Source organism: Pan paniscus, chromosome 19 (genome assembly GCF_029289425.2).
Source record: "Pan paniscus chromosome 19, NHGRI_mPanPan1-v2.0_pri, whole genome shotgun sequence".
NCBI lineage: Eukaryota > Metazoa > Chordata > Mammalia > Primates > Hominidae > Pan > Pan paniscus.
This window is the reverse complement of record NC_073268.2, coordinates 27,408,156-27,433,033: the sequence shown is the minus strand read 5'-3', so window position 1 is coordinate 27,433,033 and position 24,878 is coordinate 27,408,156. Positions and strand designations below refer to the sequence as shown.

The 24,878-nt window shown below is 43.3% G+C and overlaps 1 protein-coding gene across 8 annotated transcripts in view; it reads right to left on the bottom strand.

Annotated features, from left to right (window-relative positions):
• Positions 1–24,878, bottom strand: part of ACACA (acetyl-CoA carboxylase alpha) — a 331,241-nt gene that overhangs the window by 245,216 nt on the left and 61,147 nt on the right. For 4 of the 8 annotated variants that reach the window (XM_003817948.5, XM_008971230.4, XM_008971232.4 and 1 more), the window contains exons 2-3: positions 17,632–17,678; positions 8,002–8,254 (exon numbers count right to left, since the gene is read on the bottom strand). In XM_003817948.5, the coding sequence (XP_003817996.1) occupies positions 8,002–8,254; positions 17,632–17,678 (300 nt within the window). The remainder of the gene's footprint in view (positions 1–8,001; positions 8,255–17,631; positions 17,679–24,878) is intronic. The other 4 variants (XM_055101006.2, XM_063599111.1, XM_034942038.3 and 1 more) reach the window with 1 other exon arrangement.

Sequence of the window (24,878 nt, the reverse complement as noted above, 5' to 3'; positions counted from 1 at the left end):
CTAGATCAGAAAATAAATAGAAATATAACTCAACTTCAGAGCCCTTCCTGAGTGAATACACTTTCTCCTTCCAAAGCAACAACTATTGTCTTGAACCCCAGTGACAGACATCTTATGCTGGTTTTAGGTATACACATATAACAGCAAATACAGATTGTTCTCAGATAAAGTTGTTAACCAAACATGCTTCATTTTATGTTAACCATAAAATGAAGATCATTCAGTGACTTGAACATATGTTTTAAGACACATGAGAGAAAATTGAGATCAAGTTTCAAATACTATTGATACGGGAAGGGGACAGGGAAGTGCTGGGTAGAGAAGGGCAGAGTCCCTGTCAAGGGCTCCACCTTTGACCTGTACCTATGGACCTAAGTGAGAAAAGGCATGCCTGTTTTTGCATCCAAATGCTTCATTTTCCAAGACCACTCTGGCCTGCAACACCCCCAATCCTGTGCCCAAATAAACCCGAGACCATAGCAGGCACAGACACAAGTGATTGAACATCAAGAGGAGCAGAGGAACAGACCAGCAGACACCAGCAGGCCAGCAGACTTGCAATGGCGGAACGACAAGGCAGAGAAAGAGAGGAGGGACGTCTGGACACCGAGGGGAATTCAACTCGGGGCCGTCAGAGAAGAGTCCGGCCTCCAGGAGCCCTGATTCCTGGGGAAGACCACCTCCCTACTCCAGCCCCTCCTTCCAGCTCCCCATCCATGTCGCTGAGAGCCACTTCCACCACTCAATAAAACCTTGCACTCATCCTTCGAGCCCACATGTGATCCAATTTTTCTGGTACACTGGGCAAGAGCTCAGGATACAGAAAGCTGTCACACTGGCCCTCTGCCCTTGCAATAAGGCAGATGGTCTATTGAGCTGGTTAACACAAGCTGTCTGCAGACAGCAAAGCTGAAAGAGCATACTGTAACACATGCTCACTTGGGCTTTCAGAGTCGCAGACACCACCCCAAGATGGTGCCGTGGGGCTGGAGCCCAAAAGTGCTTCCCATGGCTGCTGCACCTGCCCATCTGCATCCTCCCCTTAGGGGTTTGAGCAGTGGGGCAACCGAAGGAGCAAGACACATCCCTGTGGTACATCCTGCAAGGGAGATGAGGAAACTCTCCTGTTTCACTATAACATGAAGTATACACTGGGCAAGGTAGCTCACACCTGTCATCCCAGCACTTGGGAAGGCCAAGGCCAGACAATCACTTGAGGCCAGGAATTCAAGACCAACCAGGGCAACATAGCAAGACTCCATCTCTAAAAAAATTTTAAAAATTAGCTCAGCACGGTGGTGCACACCTATAATCTCCACTACTCAGGAGGCTGAAGCGGGAGGATTGTTTGAGCCCAGGAGTTGGAAGTTAGTGAGCTATGATTGCGCCACTGAACACTTCAGCCTGGGTGACAGAGTGAGACCAAACAAACAAAAAACCCATACATTTAGCATAGGATAAAAAAGATTTAAAGAAATCACACTATGCTAGAGAGGAAGGAGGTGGATTTTTAAAAAACAGGAAAGAAATCACACTATGTTAAGAGGTAAAAGACCCAAATGTGGAGATAACCTGTTCCAACTGTACTTCAACCAGAAATTCAGCTTATTAGTTGACAAACTGTTTACAGTTCTGTTTGGTTGATAGCATGTGGTGAATTTTAAGTATGCAAAACGATCTGACCTTAAGTGACATCCCATAGGAGCAGAGAAACTGCCAATATCCATACAACTAGATGGCTCTGTTATATGCCACCAAATCGTACACTGGTTATCAAAATTAAGATGTCCACTGGCCGGGCGCCTGTAATCCCAGCACTTTGGGAGGCCAAGGCGGGTAGATCACCTGAGGTCAGGGGTTCAAGACCAGCCTGGCCAACATGGTGAAACCCCATCTCTACTAAAAATGCAAAAAATTAGCTGGGCACAGTGGCTCACACCTGTAATCCCAGCACTTTGGGAGGCCGAGGTGGGCAGATCACCTGAGGTCAGGAATTCAAGACCAGCCTGACCTACATGGAGAAACCCCATCTCTACTACAAATAAAAAATTAGCCAGACGTGGTGGTGCATGCCTGTAGTCCCAGCTACTGGGGAGGCTGAGGCAGGAGAATCACGTGAACCTGGGAGGCGGAAGTTGCGGTGAGCCGAGATTGCGCCACTGCACTCTGGCCTGGGCAACAAGAGCGAAACTCTGTCTCAAAAAAATTAATAAATAAGCCAGGTATGGTGGCTCACGCCCACCCATACTCCCAGCACTTTGGGAGGCTGAGGCGGGCGGATCACGTGAGGTCGGGAGTTTGAGACCAGCCTGACCAACATGGAGAAACCCCATCTCTACTAAAAAATACAAAATTAGCCGGGCATGGTGGCACATGCCTGTAATCCCAGCTACTTGGGAGGCTGAGGCAGGAGAATCACTTGAACCCGGGAGGCAGAGGTTGCAGTGAGCTGAGATCATGCCACTGCACTCCAGCCTGGGCAACAAGAGTGAAACTCCATCTCAAAAAAAAAAAAAAAAAATTTGCCAGGCATGGTGGCGCATACCTGTAGTCCCAGCTACTCGAGAGGCTGAGGCAGGAGAATTGCTTGAACCCAGGAGGCGGAGGTTGTGGTGAGCCAAGATCGCACCATTGCACTCCAGCCTGGGGAACAACAGTGAAACTCCGACTCAAAAAAAAAAAAAATTTAAATTAAAAAAATAAATGAATAAATAAAATAAAATAAAATACAAAAAATTAGCCAGGCATGGTGGGCTGGGCACAGTGGCTCACACCTGTAACCCAGCACTTTGGGAGGCCGAGGCAGGCAGATCACAAGGTCAGGAGTTTGAGACCTGCCTGACGAACACGGTGAAACCCTGTCTCTGCTAAAAATACAAAAATTAGCCGGGCATGGTGGCGCGCACCTCTAATCCCAGCTACTCAGGGGGCTGAGGCAGGAGAATTGCTTGAACCCAGGAGGCGGAGGTTGCAGTGAGCCAAGATGGCGCCACTGCACTCTAGCCTGGGGACAGAGCGAGACTCCCTCTCAAAAAAAAAAAAAAAAATTAGTGCGGCATGGTGGAGAGCACCTGTAATCGCAGCTACTTGGGAGGCTGAGGGAGGAGAATTGCTTGAAACCAGGAAGCAGAGGTTGCAGTGAGCCAAGATCGCGCCATTGCACTCCAGCCTGTACAACAAGAGTGCAACTCAGTCTCAAAAAAAAAAAAAAAGTCCACATTCAGCCTTTCTTCTTAAATGTTCAATTGAATACTAGTGAGTTCCAGAAATATATCAACCTGGCTGATATATCAACCTCTAGCTGATCATATCTAAAAATAAAAAGCCAAATCAGTTGTCTACAGTGAGGTCTGTATATTCCCACCAAGCTATAACTACTTTTTACTTAGGGTCTTATTTTCTTTTCTTTCTTTTTTTTTTTTTTTTTTTTTTGCTCTGTTGCCCAGGCTGGAGTGCAATGGCATGATCTTAGCTCACCACAACCTCTGCACCCCCGGATTCAAGCACTTCTCCTGCCTCAGCCTCTCGACTGGCTGGAACTACAGGCATGTGCCATCATGCTCGGCTAATTTTGTATTTTTAGTAGAGATGCGGTTTCTCCATGTTGGTCAGGCTGGTCTTGAACTGCTGACTTCAGGTGATCCACCCACCTTGGCTTCCTAAAGTGCTGGGATTGCAGGCGTGAGCCACCACGCCCAGCCAGGGTCTTATTTTCAAATGTTTGGGTCATAAAGCTTAGAAAGTGATTCATCCAGCTGGGCATGGTGGCTCACACCTGTAATCCTAGCACTTTGGAAGGCTGAGGCAAGCAGATTGCTAGAGATCAGGAGTTCAAGACCAGCCTGGCCAATATGGTGAAACCCCATCTCTACTAAAATACAAAAAAATTAGCCGGGCATGGTGGCACACACCTCTAGTACTAGCTGCTCAGGAGGCTGAGGCACAAGAATATCTTGAACCTGGGAGGCGGAGGTTGCAGTGGGCTGAGATTGCACCACTGTAATTCAGCCTGGGTGAAAGAGCAAGACTGTCTCAAAAAAAAAAAAAAAAAAAAAAAAGGCCAGGGTCAGGCATAGGCTGACAGGCACAGATTACAGGCTCATGCCTGTAATCTCAGCACTTTGGGAGGCCAAGGCAGGTGGATCACCTGAGGTTGGGAGTTCGAGTCTAGCCTAACATGGAGAAACCCTGTCTCTATTAAAAACACAAAATCAGCCTGGCGTGGTGGCGTATGCCTGTAATCCCAGCTACTCAGGAGGCTGAGGCAGGAGAATCTCTCGAACCCGGGAGGCAGAGGTTGCGGTAAGTGGAGATTGCGCCATTACACTCCAGCCTGGGTAATAAGAGCAAAACTCCGTCTCAAAAGAAAAAAAAAAAAAGGCTGGGCATGCTGGCTCACGCCTGTAATCCCAGCACTTTGGGAGGCTGAGGTGGGCAGGTCACCTGAGGTCAGGAGTTCAAGACCAGTCTGGCCAACACGGTGAAACCCCGTCTCTACTAAAAATACAAAACAGCTGGGCATGGTAGCGGGTGCCTGTAATCTCAGCTACTTGGGAGGCTGAGGCAGGAGAATTGCTTGAACCTGGGAAGTGAAGGTTGCACAGCCGAGATGGTACCACTGCACTCCAGCCTGGGCGACAGAGCAAGTCTCCCTCTAAAAAAAAAAAAGAAAGAAAGAAAAAAGAAAGTGATTCACCCAGTCTTTCACTGGACTCTAGAAAATACATGAGGCAAATCATCTCCATCGCAGGAAAAGTCTATTTTCTATTTGGGCTCATCCATCATACCACTAGACTTCTCAGCATCTAAACTTGAGAGAGAGACTCAGTCCCATCTTACATTATGGCAATTACTTCATTTGGTTTCAGATGACCTCCAGTTAACATCTCCTAGGAATGTACCTGCCCCCTTAATCTATGTCACCCATGAAGGATTAGGCTATTCGTTCTAAGAGCTGATCCTAAACTCAACTTAGTCTCTATTTAACTTTGAGTTCCAGGAGTGAAAAGAAGCATCTGAATCAATATCTTCATTTTTATAGATGACTCCAAGGAGATAATATGTACTGTCCATGGTCACACACCTAATTAGTGGCAGATGTCATAACAGAGGTCTTTCACCTATCAAATGAATTTGACTCAATTAAAATTACCCCAAAGGTCACCATATCCAGAAGTGACTTAAGGAATGGATAAACAGAAAATGTTTTTTCTATTTTAGAACATTAGCTAGCTGAGGAGTGAGTTGGAACTGGCATTGTCTCCTTTCCATGCTGCTGATCACACTTCAATCCACGGCTCCTCCACGAGCTACGGACATGATTTTTGCAACAGTAAGGCATGCAAAGAAATTCCAGACACTCATGCCACTGACCACATAGACTTTGCATAAGAACCATCAACTTTGGGAATGACTTGGCAACTACAAACTGCCTTGTGATATCACTAGCTGAGTTTCTTATAACACATTTATCTCACCATAGCCAAACTCAGTTTCCTAATCCAGCAAATGGATATTATGTTTCACATAGACTCAAACTGGACAGATTTCTCAAGGTGCTGTGTGGTTTTATGGATTTAGAGTTAAACCAGTCTTTCTCAACAGGGGCACTACGACATTTTGAGTAGCAGATTTCTTGGTTGTGTAGGATTATCTACTATACCACAGAAGGTTTAGTATCATTGGTCCTTTGTCCTTTGTCTGATAAATGCAAGTAGTCCTGCCAGTCACAACCCCCCAACACACTTCCAAATGACCTCAAGAGAGAAGAATGCCACCACTAGTATTAACCTTAGAGCCAATCATTAAATGAACTATAAAATAAAAAATGTTTACATAAAGACCTAATCTCTTTTCCCTGCCACTAAAATACTGCTCTCTATTCCTCTTTTTAACCCAGAGATAATGCTTTGTTCACTAACTCCATAAAACCAACTTTGTCTGAACTAGTTATATAATTAAGACACCTGTATGGACGGGAAAGTAGAGTAGAAAAGTTAGTGAAATAAAATCAGGATATGAGTTTGAATCCAAGTTCTCTGGCTATTCAAACTTAGGCAAGTTATTTCTCCTCATTGGGCCTTAGTTTTCCCAACTATTAAAAAGTATTTTGTGGCCAGGTGTGGTGGCTCATGCCTGTAATCCCAGCACTTTGGCAGGCCATGATAGGAGGATCGCTTGAGGCCAGGAGTTCAAGACCAGCCTGGGCAACATAGCAAGACCTCTGTCTCTATTTAAATAATGTTTTAAATTAATTTTTTAAAATAAAATAAAATAAAAAGTGTTAGGCTAAATTATCTCTCTCGTTTATTACAATTCTAGGAACCTGTGAAGTAAAACATAATTAACTTGCTTTACACTTTTCTTTTGACCTCTACATAGCTAAATGAGGGTGACCACTAACGAACACTGCCTAGTCTCTCAGAAGCCCTGATCCCAAGCCCCAGGGATAACAGTAAGACAGAACAATCACATCCAGCCAGATCTCATACAGGATTTTATTATAGAGTTGGTATATTTAGTGTATAAAATAGAGCTGAATTATTTTATGACCCATTAATAATAAAGGTGCCAAGATAGTAACAGCAACAACAGCCACCCTAACTTATGCTATCTAGGGTACACCTATAATCTGAATGCTGGCTGTACACAACAATCACCTGGATACCTTAAAAAAAAGCCCCAGTTCCACACCAAGCCAGTATCAAATGAATCAAAATCTCTGGGGATGGGGCTTATCTCCCAAGGCTCCCCGAGGTGATTCTGATGAACAGTGAGAACCAAGAACCACTGATCCAGACCTTTTAATCCAAGAACTGAAAAGTAAATGACCAAAGGTTAGTATCTCACACGCTAGTTATATAATCAAACATCGATAAATAAAAACAATCTAGTGTTACTATGTACTGACATTCTCAGTTAGGGAGAACTGTGTTTCTAGAGAAAAAGGAGAGCTCTATTAACAGCCCTTTATTGGGGACTGGCCCTGCTAGAAACAGAATATAACTTCCTGACAATCTGATGAATTAGTTCAAAAAAACTTACTACGAAGTTGACAACACCTGGAGAAGTCCTATCAATCATCAAGATAGTTAGAACAATGTTAGTCAAAGTAGTACAAAAACTGATGTTCCTCAACCTAACTCTTACTCACTAGGTCTCACTGAAAGACCTAGCAGGTAGAAGTGGCCAGGTGTAGTGGTTCATATCTTTAATCCCAGCACTTTGAGAGACTGAGGCAGGCGGATCACTTGAGGCCAGGAATTCGAGACCAGCCTGGCCAACATGGCGAAACCCGGTGTCTATCAAAAACAACAGAAATCAGCTAGGCGCAAGGGCATGCACTTGTAGTCCCAGCTATTCAGGAGGCTGAGGCAGGAGAATCTCTTGAATCTGGGAGGCAGAGGTTGCAGTGAGCTGAGATTGTACCACTGCACTCCCATTTGGGCGACAGAGTGAGACTCTATCTCAAAAAAAAAAAAAAAAATAGGCTGGGCGGGGTAGCTCACACCTCTAATCCCAGCATTTTGGAAAGCTGAGGTGGGCGGATCACAAGGTCAGGAGGTCAAGACCAGCCTGGCCAACATGGTGAAACTCCATCTCTAGTAAAAACACAAAAAATTAGCTGGGCATGGTGGCAGGCGCCTGTAATCCCAGCTACTTGGGAGGCTGAGGCAGAAGAATTGCTTGAACCCAGTAGGCGGAGGTTGCAGTGAGCTAAGACCGCACCACTGCACTCCAGCTTGGGCAACAGAGCAAGACTCCGTCTCAAAAAACAAAAACAAAAACAAAAAAAACCTGGTAGGACATGAAAAATTTGATGGGAACATATATGATTTCTGAAAATTACATCATTTCTGACTTCCTCAACAAAGCTTTGAGTTCAGTGACATAGGAAAAGGCAAAGCAGTCTTGGCTGAAATCATCCTTGCTCTTTTCAGAACATAATCAGCAAAACTAACAAGACAGATTAAATAAGTAGACCATTGAACTCTCTCTTACCTTATGTGCAAGGCCAAGCCATCCTGGAGGCTAGAGATCCCCAAATCAGAGAGTGTATCTGAGCCAACAGAAGCAGGTGACAAGGAGCCCTCCTTCTCCTCCAGTAGGTCCAACTTCACCAGGTTGCTGATCTCATCCTCTGAGTTATCTTCAGACACAGAACCTATTATGAATCGAGAGTGCTGGTTCAGCTCCAGAGGTTGGGCCAAGGGAGATGGTTCATCCATTATTCCTCCAAAATGAGCTCTTACAGCTATGGAGAAAATGAAAAGTGAGAAAGGCAGGTTATGAATAATAATCTATATCTGAGGTCAGCCAGAGGTTATATCTAATAAACCATAGCTGAGACTTGGAAGCAAGGCAATTTGAGAACTAACTTCCTTGGCTATTCTATTTCAGGGCCTTTAATTTCTACAAGGGAGGAAAATTGAGATCATGATAACTATGCCCATAAATTAAAACCAGTTCCCTTTTCCTCAAAGAAATTTTTCTCAAAAGCCTATAAGGCATTCCTAATCTCATTTTCATTTGGTGGTGTCCAGGAAATAATTATGATCAATGGGGAAACCTTTGCAGTAGGCAAAAGCTGCTTGTTGTGATATTGATATTTTGGTTGTTAGTAATGGGGGAATAAATGGTAAGGGTCTGGATAGAGTAATAGTTGTTTGAAATGATATTTAAACTACATAATGCTCATCTGGCTTCAAACACTATATATTGAGAGGCTATAACTTTTATTTTATTATTTATTTATTTGAGACAGGGTCTCACTCTGTCACCCACACAGCATGCAGTACTACAATCATGGTTCACTGCAGCCTCAAACTCTTTGGGCTCAAGTGATCCTCCTACCTCAGCCTCCCCAGTAGCTCGGACTATAGGCACGTGCCACCATGCCCGGCTAATTCTATTTTTATTTTTCATTTATTTATTTATTTATTTATTTAGAGACGGAGTCTCGCTCTGTTGCCCAGGCTGGAGTGCAGTGGTGCGACTGCCACTCACTGCAAGCTCCACCTCCCGGGTTCATGCCATTGTCCTGCCTCAGCCTCCTGAGTAGCTGGGACTACAGGCGCCCGCCACAACACCTGGCTAATTTTTTGTATTTTTAGTAGAGATGGGGTTTCACCGTGTTAGCCAGGATGGTCTCGATCTCCTGACCTTCCGCCTCAGCCTCCCAAAGTGCTGGGATTCCAGGTGTGAGCCACCGCACCCGGCCTTTTTTTTTTTTTTTTTTTCTTTTTTGAGACGGAGTCTCACTCTGTCGCCCAGGCTGGAGTGCAATGGCACGATCTCAGCTCACTGCAACCTCCGCCTCCCGGGTTCAAGCAATTCTCTGCCTCAGCCTCCCAAGTAGCTGGGATTACAGGTACCCACCACCATGCCGGGCTGATTTTTGTATGTTTAGTAGAGATGGAGTTTCACTATCTTGGCTAGGCTGGTCTTGAACTCCTGATCTCATGATCCACCCACCTCAGCCTCTCAAAGTGCTAGGACTATGGGTGTGAGCCACTGTGCCTGGTCTAATTTTTAAATATTTTGTAGAAATGGGGACTCCCTATGTTGCCTAGGCTGGTCTTGAACTCCTGGGCTCAAGCAATCCTCTCACCTTAGGCTCCCAAACTGCTGGGATTACAGGTGTAAGCCACTGTGCCTGGCCTATGAATTTTACATATGTGTATACTTTTAAAACAAACTCCAGATAGGTAATTTTTAATTAAAAAAAAAAAAACTTTACCTGTCCTCATGAGTTTTTTCTTAAATTATGCATTTTAAAATTTCACCCCAAAATGACTACTTTTGGCTCTAATGTGCTGACATTGATATGAGAAGAAAATGAATCTATCACCAAATTTAAAATCTATAATCATCTCAAGTAAGTATAATTTTTCTAAATGTAGGGCCTTACTAGTTAGGATTAGATACTGCCAATAGCTAACTAAGAAACTAATTAACAGCAAACCATCATGACACGTGTTTACCTACGTAACAAACCTGCATGTTCTGCACATGTATCCCAGAACTTAAAGTATAATTTAAAAAAAAGAAAGAAAGAAAAAGAAACTAATTAATAAAGACCAAAACAGCAACATTCATTCTCTTTTATGGAATGAAGTGCTGCCCATAAAAATTTAAAAATATTTTTTAAAAACCAAAATAAGAGCCCACAACAATAAAAACCCAAACTAAATGAAACAATATTTCTTCTGTCATCTCAAAAATCCTATTTTAAAATTTCAAAACTACAGATCAACTCAGTATTAAATAGCTTGTACCCAGATCAATTATTTTAATTCAGAAAATAAGTCTGGGCGCGGTGGCTCACGCCTATAATCCCAACAACTTGGGAGGCAGAGGCAGGAGGATTGTTTGAGTCCAGGAGTTCAAGACTAGCATGAGCATCAAAACAAGATCCCATCTGTACAAAAAAAAAAAAAAAAAAAGATTGGCTGGACGCGGTGGCTCATGCCTGTAAATACCAGCACTTTGGTAGGCTGAGGTGGGTAGATCACCTGAGGTCAGCAGTTCAAGACCAACCTGGCCAACATGGTGAAACCCCATCTCTACTAAAAATACAAAAATTAGCTGGGTGTGGTAACAAGTGTATAATCCCAGCTACTCGGGAGGCTGAAGCAGAAGAATCACTTGAACCCGGGAGGCGGAGGTTGCAGTGAGCTGAGATCATGCCTCTGCACTCCAGCCTGGGTGACAGAGCGAGACTCTGTCTAGAAAAAAAAAAAAAAAAAGATTAATAATTCCCAATTGTAGACCTTTTAGAGGTTCCCTTGACTGTTCCCGACCTCAACTTGTATACTGATGGAAGTTCCTTTGTAGAAAAAGGACTTTGAAAAGTGGGGTATGCAGTGGTCAGTGATAATGGAATACTTGAAAGTAATCCCCTCACTCCAGCAACTAGTGCTCAGCTGGCAGAACTCATAGCTCTCACTCAGGCACTAGAATTAGGAGAAGGAAAAAGGATAAATATATATACAGACTCTAAGTATGCTTACCTAGTCCTCCATGCCCATGCAGCAATATGGAGAGAAAGGGAATTCCTAACTTCCAAGGAACACCTATCAAACATCGGGAAGCCATTAGGAGATTATTCTAGGCTGTACAGAAACCTAAAGAGGTGGCAGTCTTACACTGCCGGTGTCATCAGAAAGGAAAGGAAAGGAAAAGGAAATAGAAGGGAACCACCAACCAGATATTGGAGCCAAAAGAGCCGCAAGGCAGGACTCTCCATTAGAAATGCTTATAGAAGGACACCTAGTATGGGGTAATCCCCTCCGGGAAACCAAGCCCCAGTACTCAGAAGAAGAAATAGAATGGGGAACCTCACGAGGACATAGTTTCCTCCCTCCAGGATGGCTAGCCACCAAAGAAGGAAAAATACTTTTGCCTGCAGCTAACCAATGGAAATTACTGAAAACCCTTCACCAAACCTTTCACTTAGGTATTGATAGCACCCATCAGATGGCCAAATCATTATTTACTGGACCAGGCCTTTTCAAAACTATCAAGCAGATAGTCAGGGCCTGTGAAGTGTGCCAAAGAAATAATCCCCTGCCTTATGGCCAAGCTCCTTCAGGAGAACAAAGAACAGGCCACTACCCAAGAGAAGACTGGCAACTAGATTTTACCCATATGCCCAAATCTCAGGGATTTCAGTATCTACTAGTTTGGGTAGATACTTTCACTGGTTGGGCAGAGGCCTTCCCCTGTAGGACAGAAAAGGCCCAAGAGGTAATAAAGGTTCATGAAATAATTCCCAGATTCGGACTTCCCCGAGGCTTACAGAGTGACAATGGCCCTGCTTTCGAGGCTACAGTAACCCAGGGAGTATCCCAGGTGTTAGGTATACAATATCACTCACACTGCGCCTGGAGGCCACAGTCTTCAGGAAAGGTCGAGAAAATGAACGAAACACTCAAACGACATCTAAAAAAGCTAATCCAGGAAACCCACCTCGCATGGCCTGCTCTGTTGCCTATAGCCTTACTAAGAATCCGAAACTCTCCCCAAAAAGCAGGACTTAGTCCATACAAAATGCTGTATGGACGGCCCTTCCTAACCAACGAACTTGGGCTTGACCGAGAGATAGCCAACTTAGTTGCAGACATCATCTCCTTAGCCAAATATCAACAGGTTCTTAAAACATTACAGGGAGCCTGTCCCCAAGAAGAGGGAAAGGAACTATTCCACCCTGGTGACATGGTATTAGTCAAGTCCCTTCCCTCTAATTCCCCATCCCTAGATACATCCTGGGAAGGAAACTACCCAGTCATTTTATCTACCCTAACAGCAGTTAAAGTGGCTGGAGCGGAGTCTTGGATACATCACACTCAAGTCAAACCCTGGATACTGCCAAAGGAACTCGAAAATCCATGAGACAATGCTAGCTATTCCTGTGAACCTCTAGAGGATCTGCGCCTGCTCTTCAAATGACAACCAGGGGGAAAGTAACTAAAATCGTAAATCCCCTGGCCCTCCCTTATCATATTTTTCTCTTTACTGTTCTCTTACCCCTTTCACTCTCACTGCACCCTGTCCATGCCACTGCACCCCGTCCATGCCCCGTCCATGCCAGTAGCTCCCCTTAGCAAGAGTTTCTATGGAGAATGCAGCGTCCCGGAAATATTGATGCCCCATAGTATAGGAGTTTATCTAAGGGAACCCCCACCTTCACTGCCCACACCCATATGCCCCACAACTGCTATAACTCTGCCACTCTTTGCATGCATGCAAATACTCATTATTGGACAGGAAAAACGATTAATCCCAGTTGTCCTGGAGGACTTGGAGGACTTACTTCACTCATACCGGTATGTCTGATGGGGGTGGAGTTCAAGATCAGGCAAGAGAAAAACACATAAAGGAAGTAATCTCCCAACTGACCTGGGTACATAGCACCCCTGGCCCCTACAAAGGACTAGATCTCTCAAAACTACATGAAACCCTCCATACCCATACTGGCCTAGTAAGCCTATTTAATACCACCCTGACTGGACTCCATGAGGTCTCGGCCCAAAACCCTACTAACTGTTGGATGTGCCTCCCCCTGCACTTTAGGCCATATATTTCAACCCCTATACCTGAACAATGGAACAACTTCAGCACAGAAATAAACACCACTTCTGTTTTAGTAGGTCCTCTTTCCAATCTGGAAATAACCCATACCTCAAACCTCACCTGTGTAAAATTTAGCAATACTATAGACACAACCAACTCCCAATGCATCAGGTGGGTAACTCCTCCCACATGAATAGTCTGCCTACCCTCAGGAATATTTTTTGTCTGTGGTACCTCAGCCTATCATTGTCTGAATGGCTCTTCAGAATCTGTGTGCTTCCTCTCATTCTTAGTGGCCCCTATGACCATCTACACTGAACGAGATTTATACAATCATGTCGTACCTAAGCCCCACAACAAAAGAGTACCCATTCTTCCTTTTGTTATTGGAGCAGGAGTGCTAGGCGGAGTAGGTACTGGCATTGGCGGTATCACAACCTCTACTCAGTTCTACTACAAACTGTCTCAAGAACTAAATGGTGATATGGAATGGGTCGCTGATACCCTGGTCACCTTGCAAGATAAACTTAACTCCCTAGCAGCAGTAGTCCTTCAAAATCGAAGAGCTTTAGACTTGCTAACTGCGGAAAGCGGGGGAACCTTTTTATTTTTAGAGGAAAAATGCTGTTGTTATGTTAATCAATCCGGAATCATCACCGAGAAAGTTAAAGAAATTCGAGATCGAATATAACGTATAGCAAAGGAGCTTCAAAACACTGGACCCTGGGGCCTCCTCAGCCAATGGATGCCCTGGATTCTCCCCTTCTTAGGACCTCTAGCAGCTGTAATATTGCTACTCCTCTTTGGACCCTGTATCTTTAACCTCCTTGTTAAGTTTGTCTTTTCCAGAATCGAAGCAGTAAAACTACAAATCGTTCTTCAAATGGAGCCCCAGATGCAGTCCATGAGTAAAATCTACCACGGACCCCTGGACCGGCCTGCTAGCCCATGCTCTGATGTTAATGACATCAAAGGCACCCCTCCCGAGGAAATCTCAACTGCACAACCTCTACTACGCCCCAATTCAGCAGGAAGCAGTTAGAGCGGTTGTTGGCCAACCTCCCCAACAGCAGTTGGGTTTTCCTGTTGAGAGGGGGCACTGAGAGACAGGAATAACTAGATTTCCTAGACCGACTAAGAATCCCTAAGACTAGCTGGGAAGGTGACCGCTTCCACCTTTAAACACAGGGCTTGAAACTTAGCTCACGCCCAACCAATCAGATACTAAAGAGAGCTCACTAAAATGCTAATTAGGCAAAAACAGGAGATAAAGAAATAGCCAATCATCTGTTGCCTGACAGCACAGCAGGAGGGACAATGATCCGGATATAAACCCAGGCATTCCAGCCAGCTACAGCTACCCTCTTTGGGTCCCCTCCCTTTGTATGGGAGCTCTGTCTTCACTCTATTAAATCTTGCAACTGCAAAAATAAAAATAGAAAAATAATAATTCCCAATTGTGATTTTGAGGTGCTCTAAGATATGGTACATTAATAGATAATAAATGTATTATTAATAACTCTGTATGCTATAACTCACTGTGAAGTATGAAAGTAAGTGGACAACAGTGTTCCTTGACATCAGATGAGAAACCGTCAATACTTTAAAATGTTTGGGAATCACCACTCAACATGTGAAAATTACATATGCACGATTGTTCTGGTGTAATTTGTGAGTCAGTTTATTCACTTACAGAGACAAACAGCATTTATAAATGCTAGAGTAGTGTGGTTCTCAAAGTGTGGTCCCTGGACCATTGGCATCACCTGGGAACTTGTTAGAAGTGCAAATTTCTTGGGCCCTTCCCCAGACCAACTAACCATATCAGAACCTACAGGCCAGCATCCATTAATCTATGCTTTCACAGGCCCTAAAGGTTGAGAATCACTGTGGTACAAGAATAAAACAGTAATTAACAAATTGGCAAGACTGCTAAAACAAAACTAAAGAAAACCGATACCAGCCTGGGCACCATAGTGAGATCCCATCTCTACAAAAAATTTTTTTTTAATTAGCTGCATGTGGTGGCATGCACCTGTAGTCCCAGCTACTGGGGAGGCTGAGGTGGGAGAATCGTTTGAGCCCAGGAGTTCAAGACTGCAGTATGCTGTGATAGCACCACTGTACTCCAGCCTTGGTGACAGAGCAGGACTCTGTCTCAAAAAAAAAAAAAAAAAAAAAGTAAAGAAAACTATAGACATTTCCCTTTTTTTTAGAGGCAGGGTCTTGCTCTGTCACTCAGGCTAGAGTGCAGTGGCACGATCCTCGTTCACTGCAGCCTCAAACTCCTGGGCTCAAGCAATCCTCCAACCTCAACCTCCAAAATAGCTGGGACTACAGGCATGCATCACTATGCCTGGCTACTTTTTGTTTTTTTGTACAGACAGCATCTCCACATGTTGCCCAGCCTAGTCTCAAACTCCTGAGCTCAAGTGATCCTCCCACCTTGGCCTCCCAAACGGTTGGGATTATCAGTGTGAGCCACTGAGCCCAGCCTAACATTTTCTGAAAGTGAACTGGAGATTACTTTAGCTAACTTCTATCTTTAAAACTAGAATCAGCTGGGCGCAGTGGCTCACGCCTGTAATCCCAGCACTTTGGGAGGCCGAGGTAGGTGGATCACAAGGTCAGGAGATCGAGACCATCCTGGCTAACATGGTGAAACCCCGTCTCTAATAAATATACAAAAAATTAGCCGGGCGTAGTGGCGGGCACCTGTAGTCCCAGCTACTCGAGAGGCTGAGGCAGGAGAATGGCGTGAACCCAGGGGGCGGAGCTTGCAGTGAGCAGAGATCACGCCACTGCACTCCAGCCTGGGCAACAGAGTGAGACTCCATCTCAAAAATAAAATAAAATAAAATAAAACAAAACTAGAATCAAATATAAACGTATGATGCAACATGAGCCAAGATCACCACTGCACTCCAGCCTGGTGACAGAGCGAGACTCCGTCTTAAAAAAAAAAAAAAAAAAAAAGTATCATGCAACAAAAAAAATTTGCTGTCTAAATTTACTATACATTTCTCCCTTGAAATATTAGGTCTTAAAAAAAGTTCAAGACCAGCCTGCCCAACATGGGGAAACCCCATCTCTACTAAAAATACAGGCCAGGCACAGTGGCTCATGCCTGTAATCCCAGCACTTTGGGAGGCCGAGGCAGGTAGATCACCTGAGGTCAGGAGTTTGAGACCAGCCTGGCCAACACGGTGAAACCCCATCTCTACTAAAAATACAAAAATTAGCCGGGCGTGGCGCATGCCTGTAATCCCAGCTACTCAGGAGGCTGAGGTAAGGAGAATCGCTTGAACCTGGGAGGTGACAGAGCGAGACTCTGTCTCAAAAAACAAAAAAAAAACAAAAAACCTTTAAAGGGCTCCCATTATTTTTGGCCAGGCACAGTCACTAATGCCTGTAATACCCAGCACTTTGGGAGACCAAGGTGAGTGGATCACCTGAGATCAGGAGTTCAAGACCAGCCTGGCCAACATGGTGAAACCCCAACTTTACTAAAAATACAAAAAATTAGCCAGGCGTGGCGGTGGGCACCTGTAATCCCAGCTACTTGGGAGGCTGAGGCATGAGAATCGCTTGAACCCAGGAGGCAGAGGTTGCAGTGTGCCGAGATTGCGCCACTGCACTCTAGCCTGAGTGACAGAGACTCCCTCCGTCTCAAAAGAAAAAAAAAAAGAAAGGAAGAAAAAAGGCAAAGAGGGAGGGAAAAGGGGAAAAGGGAGGGAAAAGGGGTAAAAGGGAGGGAAAAAGAAAGAAAGGGGAGGGAAGGGAAAGTTCCAACAGACTGACCACACTGAAGAACACCAAAAGTTACAGCAGCAAAAAGCCTATTTCTTTCACATTTACAGCAGTAAATAGTTAAGTTTAAAAGTAACAGTAAATCCAAAAAATAAAATCCCATCCCAACTAACAGAAGATAATGGGTGCCTTCTTCACAAAGTAAGAAAGCAAGGAACTCAGGTGCAGATTCTAGCTTGCAGTCTGACTGAAGTTAGATGACCACACACAAAAGAGAAAATCCACAAGGCACAATTCTTTGATTCCATGGGAGAAGAAAAAGAGAGTTAATAAAACACGGTTCCTGGGCTAATAAGTGAGAGTCTCAATAAGGCCAACTTCAAGTTCCTAGCTAAGAAGACCATGAAGGCAGCTTTCACTAAACGGTTACATAGATTGGAGGCAACTCAGTATGAACAGCTAAAAAGCCTGTCCAGCAACTGTACTGAATAGTATTTCCCAGGCACGAGCCTACAAACCAACAGGAAAGAGAGGTCATGTGTGGAAAATTACTGAGTAGCTGTCCAGACACTCTAGAAGCTACTCCACAGCCTGTCCCATTTCCACTGATTCTAGTCCTTAATTAAAGAGAGAACACAGTTGAGTACCATTGTTAGACTCTTTGTTCACTTCAGGTTATCCACCCTAAATCTGCCTATATTATTTTGTGGAAGTCAACTTTTAACACAAAAGCCTACAGTTTGATATTTTACAACATGAACAAAATTTTTATCACATTGTAAACAAGGAGTATTATTTGTAACTGACCTCTTACAATTCTTACTGTCTGAGTAGATATCCACTTCCAAAAAGACCTAGAGAGAAAAAGAGAGAAAGATTTTAAGGTTTTTTTTTTTAAGAAACAAACTTTTGTCAATTCCTGTTTTGCTCAGCATAATACAAAGGTAATAATATATGAAGTATCTATTTTACTGGTCAAATCTATTATTTAACTTAAAGCACAAAGTTTAGCAGTTTATTATTTGTTCAATTCTGTAAATCAAACACATTACATAAAGACTATTGTTTAAGAAAATATTAAACAATAGAACAAGCTTACCATTTCACAAGGTGGCTTTTCCAATTGTATACTCGATGAATACATTTCAAAATTTTCATTTCTAATATTTCATCAAAAAAGAGGCAGTGGGGAGAAGAGAACCACTAGATTCTCTACAATTCACTTAAGCTCTGATTATGTTTACAAGCAGTTACACCTACACACAAAGATTGGGAGCCAGGTGGAAGACAGAGTGCCCATTATACTAAGTCCCTAAACTGTAAGGGATCAAAGAGTCTCTAGCAACTCCCCAAATCCTCGGTTTCCTTCTTAAGCCTGACAATTTAAATCTATCTAGGGTAGAAATTCTCAACTCTGATTATGTTTAAGAATCACCTGCGGAGCTTTTAAACATTTTACAAAGTCTAAATTCCACCCTAGATCTGCTGAATCAGAATTGCAGCTGGAGACCCAGGGATATCAACTTTAAGTTCCACAGTTAATTGACACTGATGGAAATACACGCTTGAGAACCACTCGTTAAGGGCAGAGAAGAAACAAAAGGAAAGAACCTATTACACTGGTAGGGAAATCTAAAACTTCCAAGAGAGGACCCCTAAATGACAAGGGACAAGATTTAGGAATATTAGGATTTATCCAGTTATGCAGTCTGAGCTAGTATTATTCCCTACAACTGAGAAGAGGAAGGAAAAAGTTTGGATCATGTAACCAAAGATGCAGTGAAGGTGGAGTTAAAACCTAGGACCAATCAAGCTCAAACTCCGACTGTCAAGTATTGCAAGTGACTGCAGGCTTGAACAGGTCACTTAACGTCTCTGTATATCATACAGACAAGCCTCCTCGTCTGTAAAAATAAAAAAGATAAAGTCTTCTGGGCAGTAGTGTGCACCTACAGTCCCAGCTACTTGGGAGGCTGAGGCAGAGGTGTGCTAGAGTCCAGGAGCTGGAGGCTGCAGTGTGCTATGACCACACCTGTGAAAAGCCAATGCACTCCAGCCTGGGCAACATAGCAAGACCCCCATCTCAAAAATAAATAAATTAACGAATTTAATTAAGTTTAAAGAAGGTCATATGTACCTCATGGGACTGCTGTGAAAACTAAGAATATATGAAAGGATTTTGTAAACGATAATGCAATAGGCCAGTGTTTTTCAAATTATGGGTTACCACCCAGCAAAACATTAAGAAATCAATTTAGCAAGTTATAACCAATATTTTGAAAATGAAATAAGATAGAAAATGTTAAGATATACCATAGTTTATGACAGTATCCATAGTTTTGTAAATTTTTGTTTCAGTTATATATAGGTCATGATGTAAATGACATTTTATTATGAGTTGTGTCAAAAAAAGTCTTAAAGCGGCCAGATGTGGTGGCTCACACCTGTAATCCCAGCACTTTGGGAGGCCAAGATGGGCAGATCACCTGAGATCAGGAGTCAAAACCAGCTGGGCCAACATGGTGAAACCTCGTCTTTACTAAACATACAAAAATTAGCCAGGTGTGGTGGTGTGTGCCTGTAATCCCAGCTACTCAGGAGGCTGAGGCAGGAGAATCGCTTGAACCCGAGAGGCGGAGGTTGCAGTGAGCCAAGATCACCCTGCTGCACTGTAGCCTGGGCAGCAGAGCAAGACTCTGTCTCAAAAAAAAAAAAAAAAAAAGCCTTAAAGCCACAACTAATCCTTACTCCCTCACCCCCTCCACTTTATAACCTCACTAGACAGCAAAGACAGCCAGTTAAGTACATAAACCAACGATTCTTAAAAGTGTCTCAACTGTTGGAAATTTGATGAAAGCTATGGACCTTTTCTTGACAAAAATGTACCCTCATACAAAATTTTCATTCCATACAGGTTTGGGATTCCTAAACTCCTGCCCTGAATTAGGTTAAGACCTCTTTCTCCAGAAAGAGGACTAAAAAAGAAGCTGACCTTTGGGGAAGGCTCATATAATTGCTGTCTTAGTTCTAAAACAAGGCCTTTTTCCAGATCCAGTCTGCCTACTCAAATAAAAATTATTTTCTTCATTATATAAAATTGTTGACAATGCCAAATTCTCTTTTATTTAAAAAATATATCATGTGGCCAGGCGCAGTGGCTCACACCTGTAATCCCAGCACTTTGGGAGATGAAGACGGGCAGATCACTTGAGGTTCGGAGTTCGAGAACAGCTGGCCAACATGGTGAAACCCCGCCTCCACTAAAACTACAAAAATTAGCCAGGCATGGTGGCAGACACCTGTAATCCCAGCTACTGGGGAGGCTGAGGAAGGAGAATAGCTTGAACCCAGGAAGCGGACGTTGCAGTGAGCCGAGAATGCACCACTGCGCTCCAGGCTGTGGACAAAGTAAGACTGTCTCTCAAAAAAAAAAAAAAAAAAAAAAAAAAATATATATATATATATATATATACACACACACATATTTTTAAATATATATATGTATTTTAAATACATATATATAGGATATATATATGTATTTTAAATACATATATATATCCTATATATATGTATTTTAAATACATATATATATCCTATATATACAATATACATATAATGTATTATTCAGCTTTTATTTGGAGACTCTTGAAAATTTTTGCAGAAGGCTCCCAAACTGTGCCTTATGTTCCTGAAAATGTGGTAAAGCTAATTACAGCTAATGTATTTAAGAGTCAGCCTGGGCCAGGAGTGGTGGCTCATGCCTGTAATCTCAGCCATTTGGGAGGCTGAGGTGGTAGAATCCCTTGAGTCCAGGAGTTCAAGACCAGCCTGGGCAATATGACGAAACCCCATCTCTACCAAAAAAAAAAAGCTGGATGTGGTAGCACATGCCCATGGTCCCAGCTACTTGGGAGGCTGAAGTGGGAGGATCACTTGAGCCCAGAAGGTTGAGGCTGAAGTGCCACTGTACTCCAGCCTGGCCAACAGAATGAGACTTTGTCTCAAAAACAAAAACAAAAACAAAAACAGTCAGCCTGCATTTCATTCAGAAATTTTTTTTTCTTTTTATTGAGACGGAGTCTCAATCTGTCACCCAGGCTGGAGTGCAGTGGCACGATCTCAGCTCAATGCAACCTCTGCCTCCCGAGTTCAAGCTATTCTCCTGCCTCAGCCTTCCGAGTAGCTGGGATTACAGATGCATGCCACCACACCTGGCTGATTTTTGTATTTTTAGTAGAGACAGCGTTTCACCATGTTGGCCAGGCTGGTCTCAAACTCCTGATATCAGGTGATCCACCTGCCTCAGCCTCCCAAAGTGCTGGGATTACAGGCGTGAGCCACTGTGGCTGGCCCAGAGATATTTTTCTAAATAAATACAACAGATTTTACCAAATTTAGTTAGCATATTCTCCTTGAACTCAAATTACACTGTATTTTCCATGCAATTCTAATAAAGAGGCAGCAATTAGTTTTCATAGCCACTGATAAAAGTATCCAAGCTTATACAACATGTCCTTGCCTCTCAAGTCATAGTAAGTTCACTTAAATGTTTTCAAAGAGGCCGGGTGCAGTGCTCCTGCCTGTAATCCCAGCACTTTGGGAGGCCAAGGCAGGTGGATCACGAGGTCAGGAGTTCAAGACCAGCCTGGTCAAGATGGTGAAACCCCATCTCTACTAAAAATGTAAAAATTAGCCAGGCCTGGTGGCGGGTACCTGTAATCCCAGCTACTTGGGAGGCTGAGGCAGAGAACTGCTTGAACCTAGAAGGCAGAGGTTGCAGTGAGCCAAGATTGTACCACTGTACTCCAGCCTGGGCGACAGAGTGAGGCTCTGTCTCAAAAAAAAAAAAAAAAAAAAAAAAAAGTTTTCAAAGACAATAAGTGAATTTGCCTTTTTCACTTTGTCATTTATTTTTTAATGGATTTTGGTTATTAATTCAGTGATTCATAAAAGGATTACAGAAAATTTTATTTTAAAAACTATTTTAATTTACCACAAGTTTTAAATTTTAAAATAACAAGAACTTGTGTTCCAAATACTGAAACAGATGCTGATTATTCAAAGATAAATAAGATTTGTCCCTAGCTAAGTGGCTATTGACACCTAAATATACAATTACAGTAGTATAATAATCTCTGAAAACACAAAAAATATAAACAAAAAAATAAAAAGATAAAAAATAAAAAAGAAATTTAAAAATTTTTTTAAAAAGAAAAAAAAACCTCTAGGCCAGGTGTGGTGGTTCACACCTGTAATCCCAGCATTCTGGGAGGCTGAGGCAAGAGGATGGCTTGAGCCCAGGAGTTTGAGACCAGCCTGGACACCATGGCGAAAACTGTCTGAAGACAGTGGGTTGGGCCGGGCATGGCAGCTCACACCTGTAATCACAGCACTTTGGGAGGATGAGACAGGCTGACTGCTTGAGGTCAGGAGTTCAAGACCAGCCTGGCCAACATGGTGAAACCCAGTCTCTACTAAAAACACAAAAATTAGCGGGGCGTGGTGGTGTGCACCTATAATCCCAGCTACCTGGGAGGCTGAGGCAGGAGAATCGCTTGAACCCAGGAGGCAGAGGCTGCAATGAGCTGAGATCATGCATTCCAGCCTGGGTGACAGAGCGAGACTCCTTCTCAAAAAAATAAATAAAAATAAACAAATAAATAAACTAAAAAGGCATAACCCACAAAAAGACCAAAAAAGAAATTAAGAAGTCTGGGTAGACAACAAGACAATTTTCTTGGAAAGCAGACAGAAGAGCAATAAATGACTAGGCAAGCCCAAGAAAACTGAATCATAGCCCAACTGTGTTAAACTTACGATCAACACAATTTATGTCATAGGTTCCCCAAAATGTTCAGAAAGTGGAGGTGAAAGAGAGCTAAAGAAAATAAGGAGGATTGGTTGAAATTGTTTCCGAAGCTTCAGATCATTACATTTTCTCCCCAACTAGTGAAGTCAGGTGCCTGCTGCTCTACCATCCTGAGACTTTAGGTTTATTCTCTAGAGAGGGTTAAACAGAGGGTTTCTAGATTGGGGGATACCAGCAACAGTAAGGGGCAGGGTACAATACTGAAAATAAATAAATTAAGTCAATATATTGAGTAAGATTTTCCGGTCCTCTTTCCCTAATCGTCACCTTCCCGGAGAGAGATTAGAGGACCCTTCTTGCCCAGGCTGGAGTCCAGTGGCATGATCTCGGCTCACCACAACCTCTGCCTCCCAGGTTCAAGAGATTCTTCTGGCTCAGCCTCCCAAGTAGCTGGGACTACAGGCCCGCACCACCATGCCCCGCTAATTTTTGTATTTTTAGCAGAGACGGGGTTTCACCATATTGGCCAGGCTGGTCTCGAACTCCTGACCTCGTGATCCACCTGCCTCGGCCTCCCAAAGTGCTGGGATTATAGGTGTGAGCCACCGTGCCCAGCCTAGAGGATCCTTCTTCGGAGAATCTGACCAGCTCAAGGAGAGAAAAATAACTAAAGTTACTAACATCAACGTGCCTAATTGAGTTGCCCAACCAGATTACACTGTAGTAAGCTAACCACCTCTAATCAGCTTTCAACACTTCCTCTTAAATATAAACAGACAATAAAGATTACCAGATGTCTGAGAAAAACTTCAACATGAAAGACTAAAAACAAATAACTACCTGTAGATTTAAAAAATGCAACTTGAAGAAAAGGGATTACAGGGAACAAGAAACCATTAAAAACTACAGGGGTCGAGGGGAGGGGAAAGCAACTTCACCTCTGCAGTATTTTCCCAAAAAACCCATAACCCTAGTTTAATCATGAGAAAATATCAGACAAATTTGAATTGAGGGACATTCTATAAAATACTTGATGAGTACTATTCAAAATCATCAAGCCATTACAAAAAAGGAAAGACTAAGAAACTATCACAGATCAGGGGAGATTAATGAGACTTGACCACTAAATACAATGTGGTATCCTACATTAAATACTGGAATAGAAAAACACATCACTAAAAAAGAAAAGCTACAGAAGGCCAGCATGGTGGCTCATGCCTGTAATCTCAACACTTTGGGAAGCCTAGGCAGGAGGATCACTTGAGGTTAGGAGTTTCACATTACAATGAGCTATAATGGAGCCCCTGTACTCCGGCCTGGGCAACAGAGAGGGACCCTATCTCTAGAGGAAAAAAAGCCCAGGAAATACAGTTTTATAGTTTAGTTACTATTGTACCAATGTTAATTTCATAGTTTTGACTAAAGTATTATGGTTAGCCGGGCATGGAGGCATGCACCTGTAATCTCAGCTACTTGAGAGGCTGAGGCAGGAGAATCACTTGAACCCAGGAGGCGGAGGTTGCAGTGAGCCAAGATCATGCCACTGCACTCCAGCCTGACCAACAGAGCAAGACTCTCTCTCAAAAAAAAAAAGTATTATGGCTATGTAAGATATTAACAATTGCCTACTTGAGGGTAGCAGATGGGAGGAGGGAAACGATAAGAAAAAATATCTATTGAGACCAGGCGTGGTGGCTCACGCCTGTAATCCCAGCACTTTGGGAGGCTGAGGCGGGTGGATCACCTGAGTTCAGGAGTTCGAGACCAGCCTGACCAACATGGAGAAACCCCATCTCTACCAAAAACAACAGAAGCTTGAAGGTTATTAAACAATGCCTTCAAAATTCTGAAGGAAAATTATTTTCAATCTAGAATTTTAGACACAATAGGTTGCTGATCAATTGTGAGGACAGGACATATTTTCAGACAGCAAAATCTCAAAATAATTACCTCCGATAATGATGCAATTAGAAAACATAATTCATTTTACAAACACCAATGCTATACAGGCGCGGTAATTCCAGCACTTTGGGAGGCAGAGACGGGCGGATCACGAGATCAGGAGATTGAGACCACGGTGAAACCCTGTCTCTACTAAAAATACAAAAAATTAGCCAGGGGTGGTGGTGGGCGCCTGTAGGCCCAGATACTCGGGAGGCTGAGGCAGGAGAATGGCGTGAACCCAGGAGGCAGAGCTTACAGTGAGCCGAGATCGCGCCACTGCACTCCAGCCTGGGCGACAGAG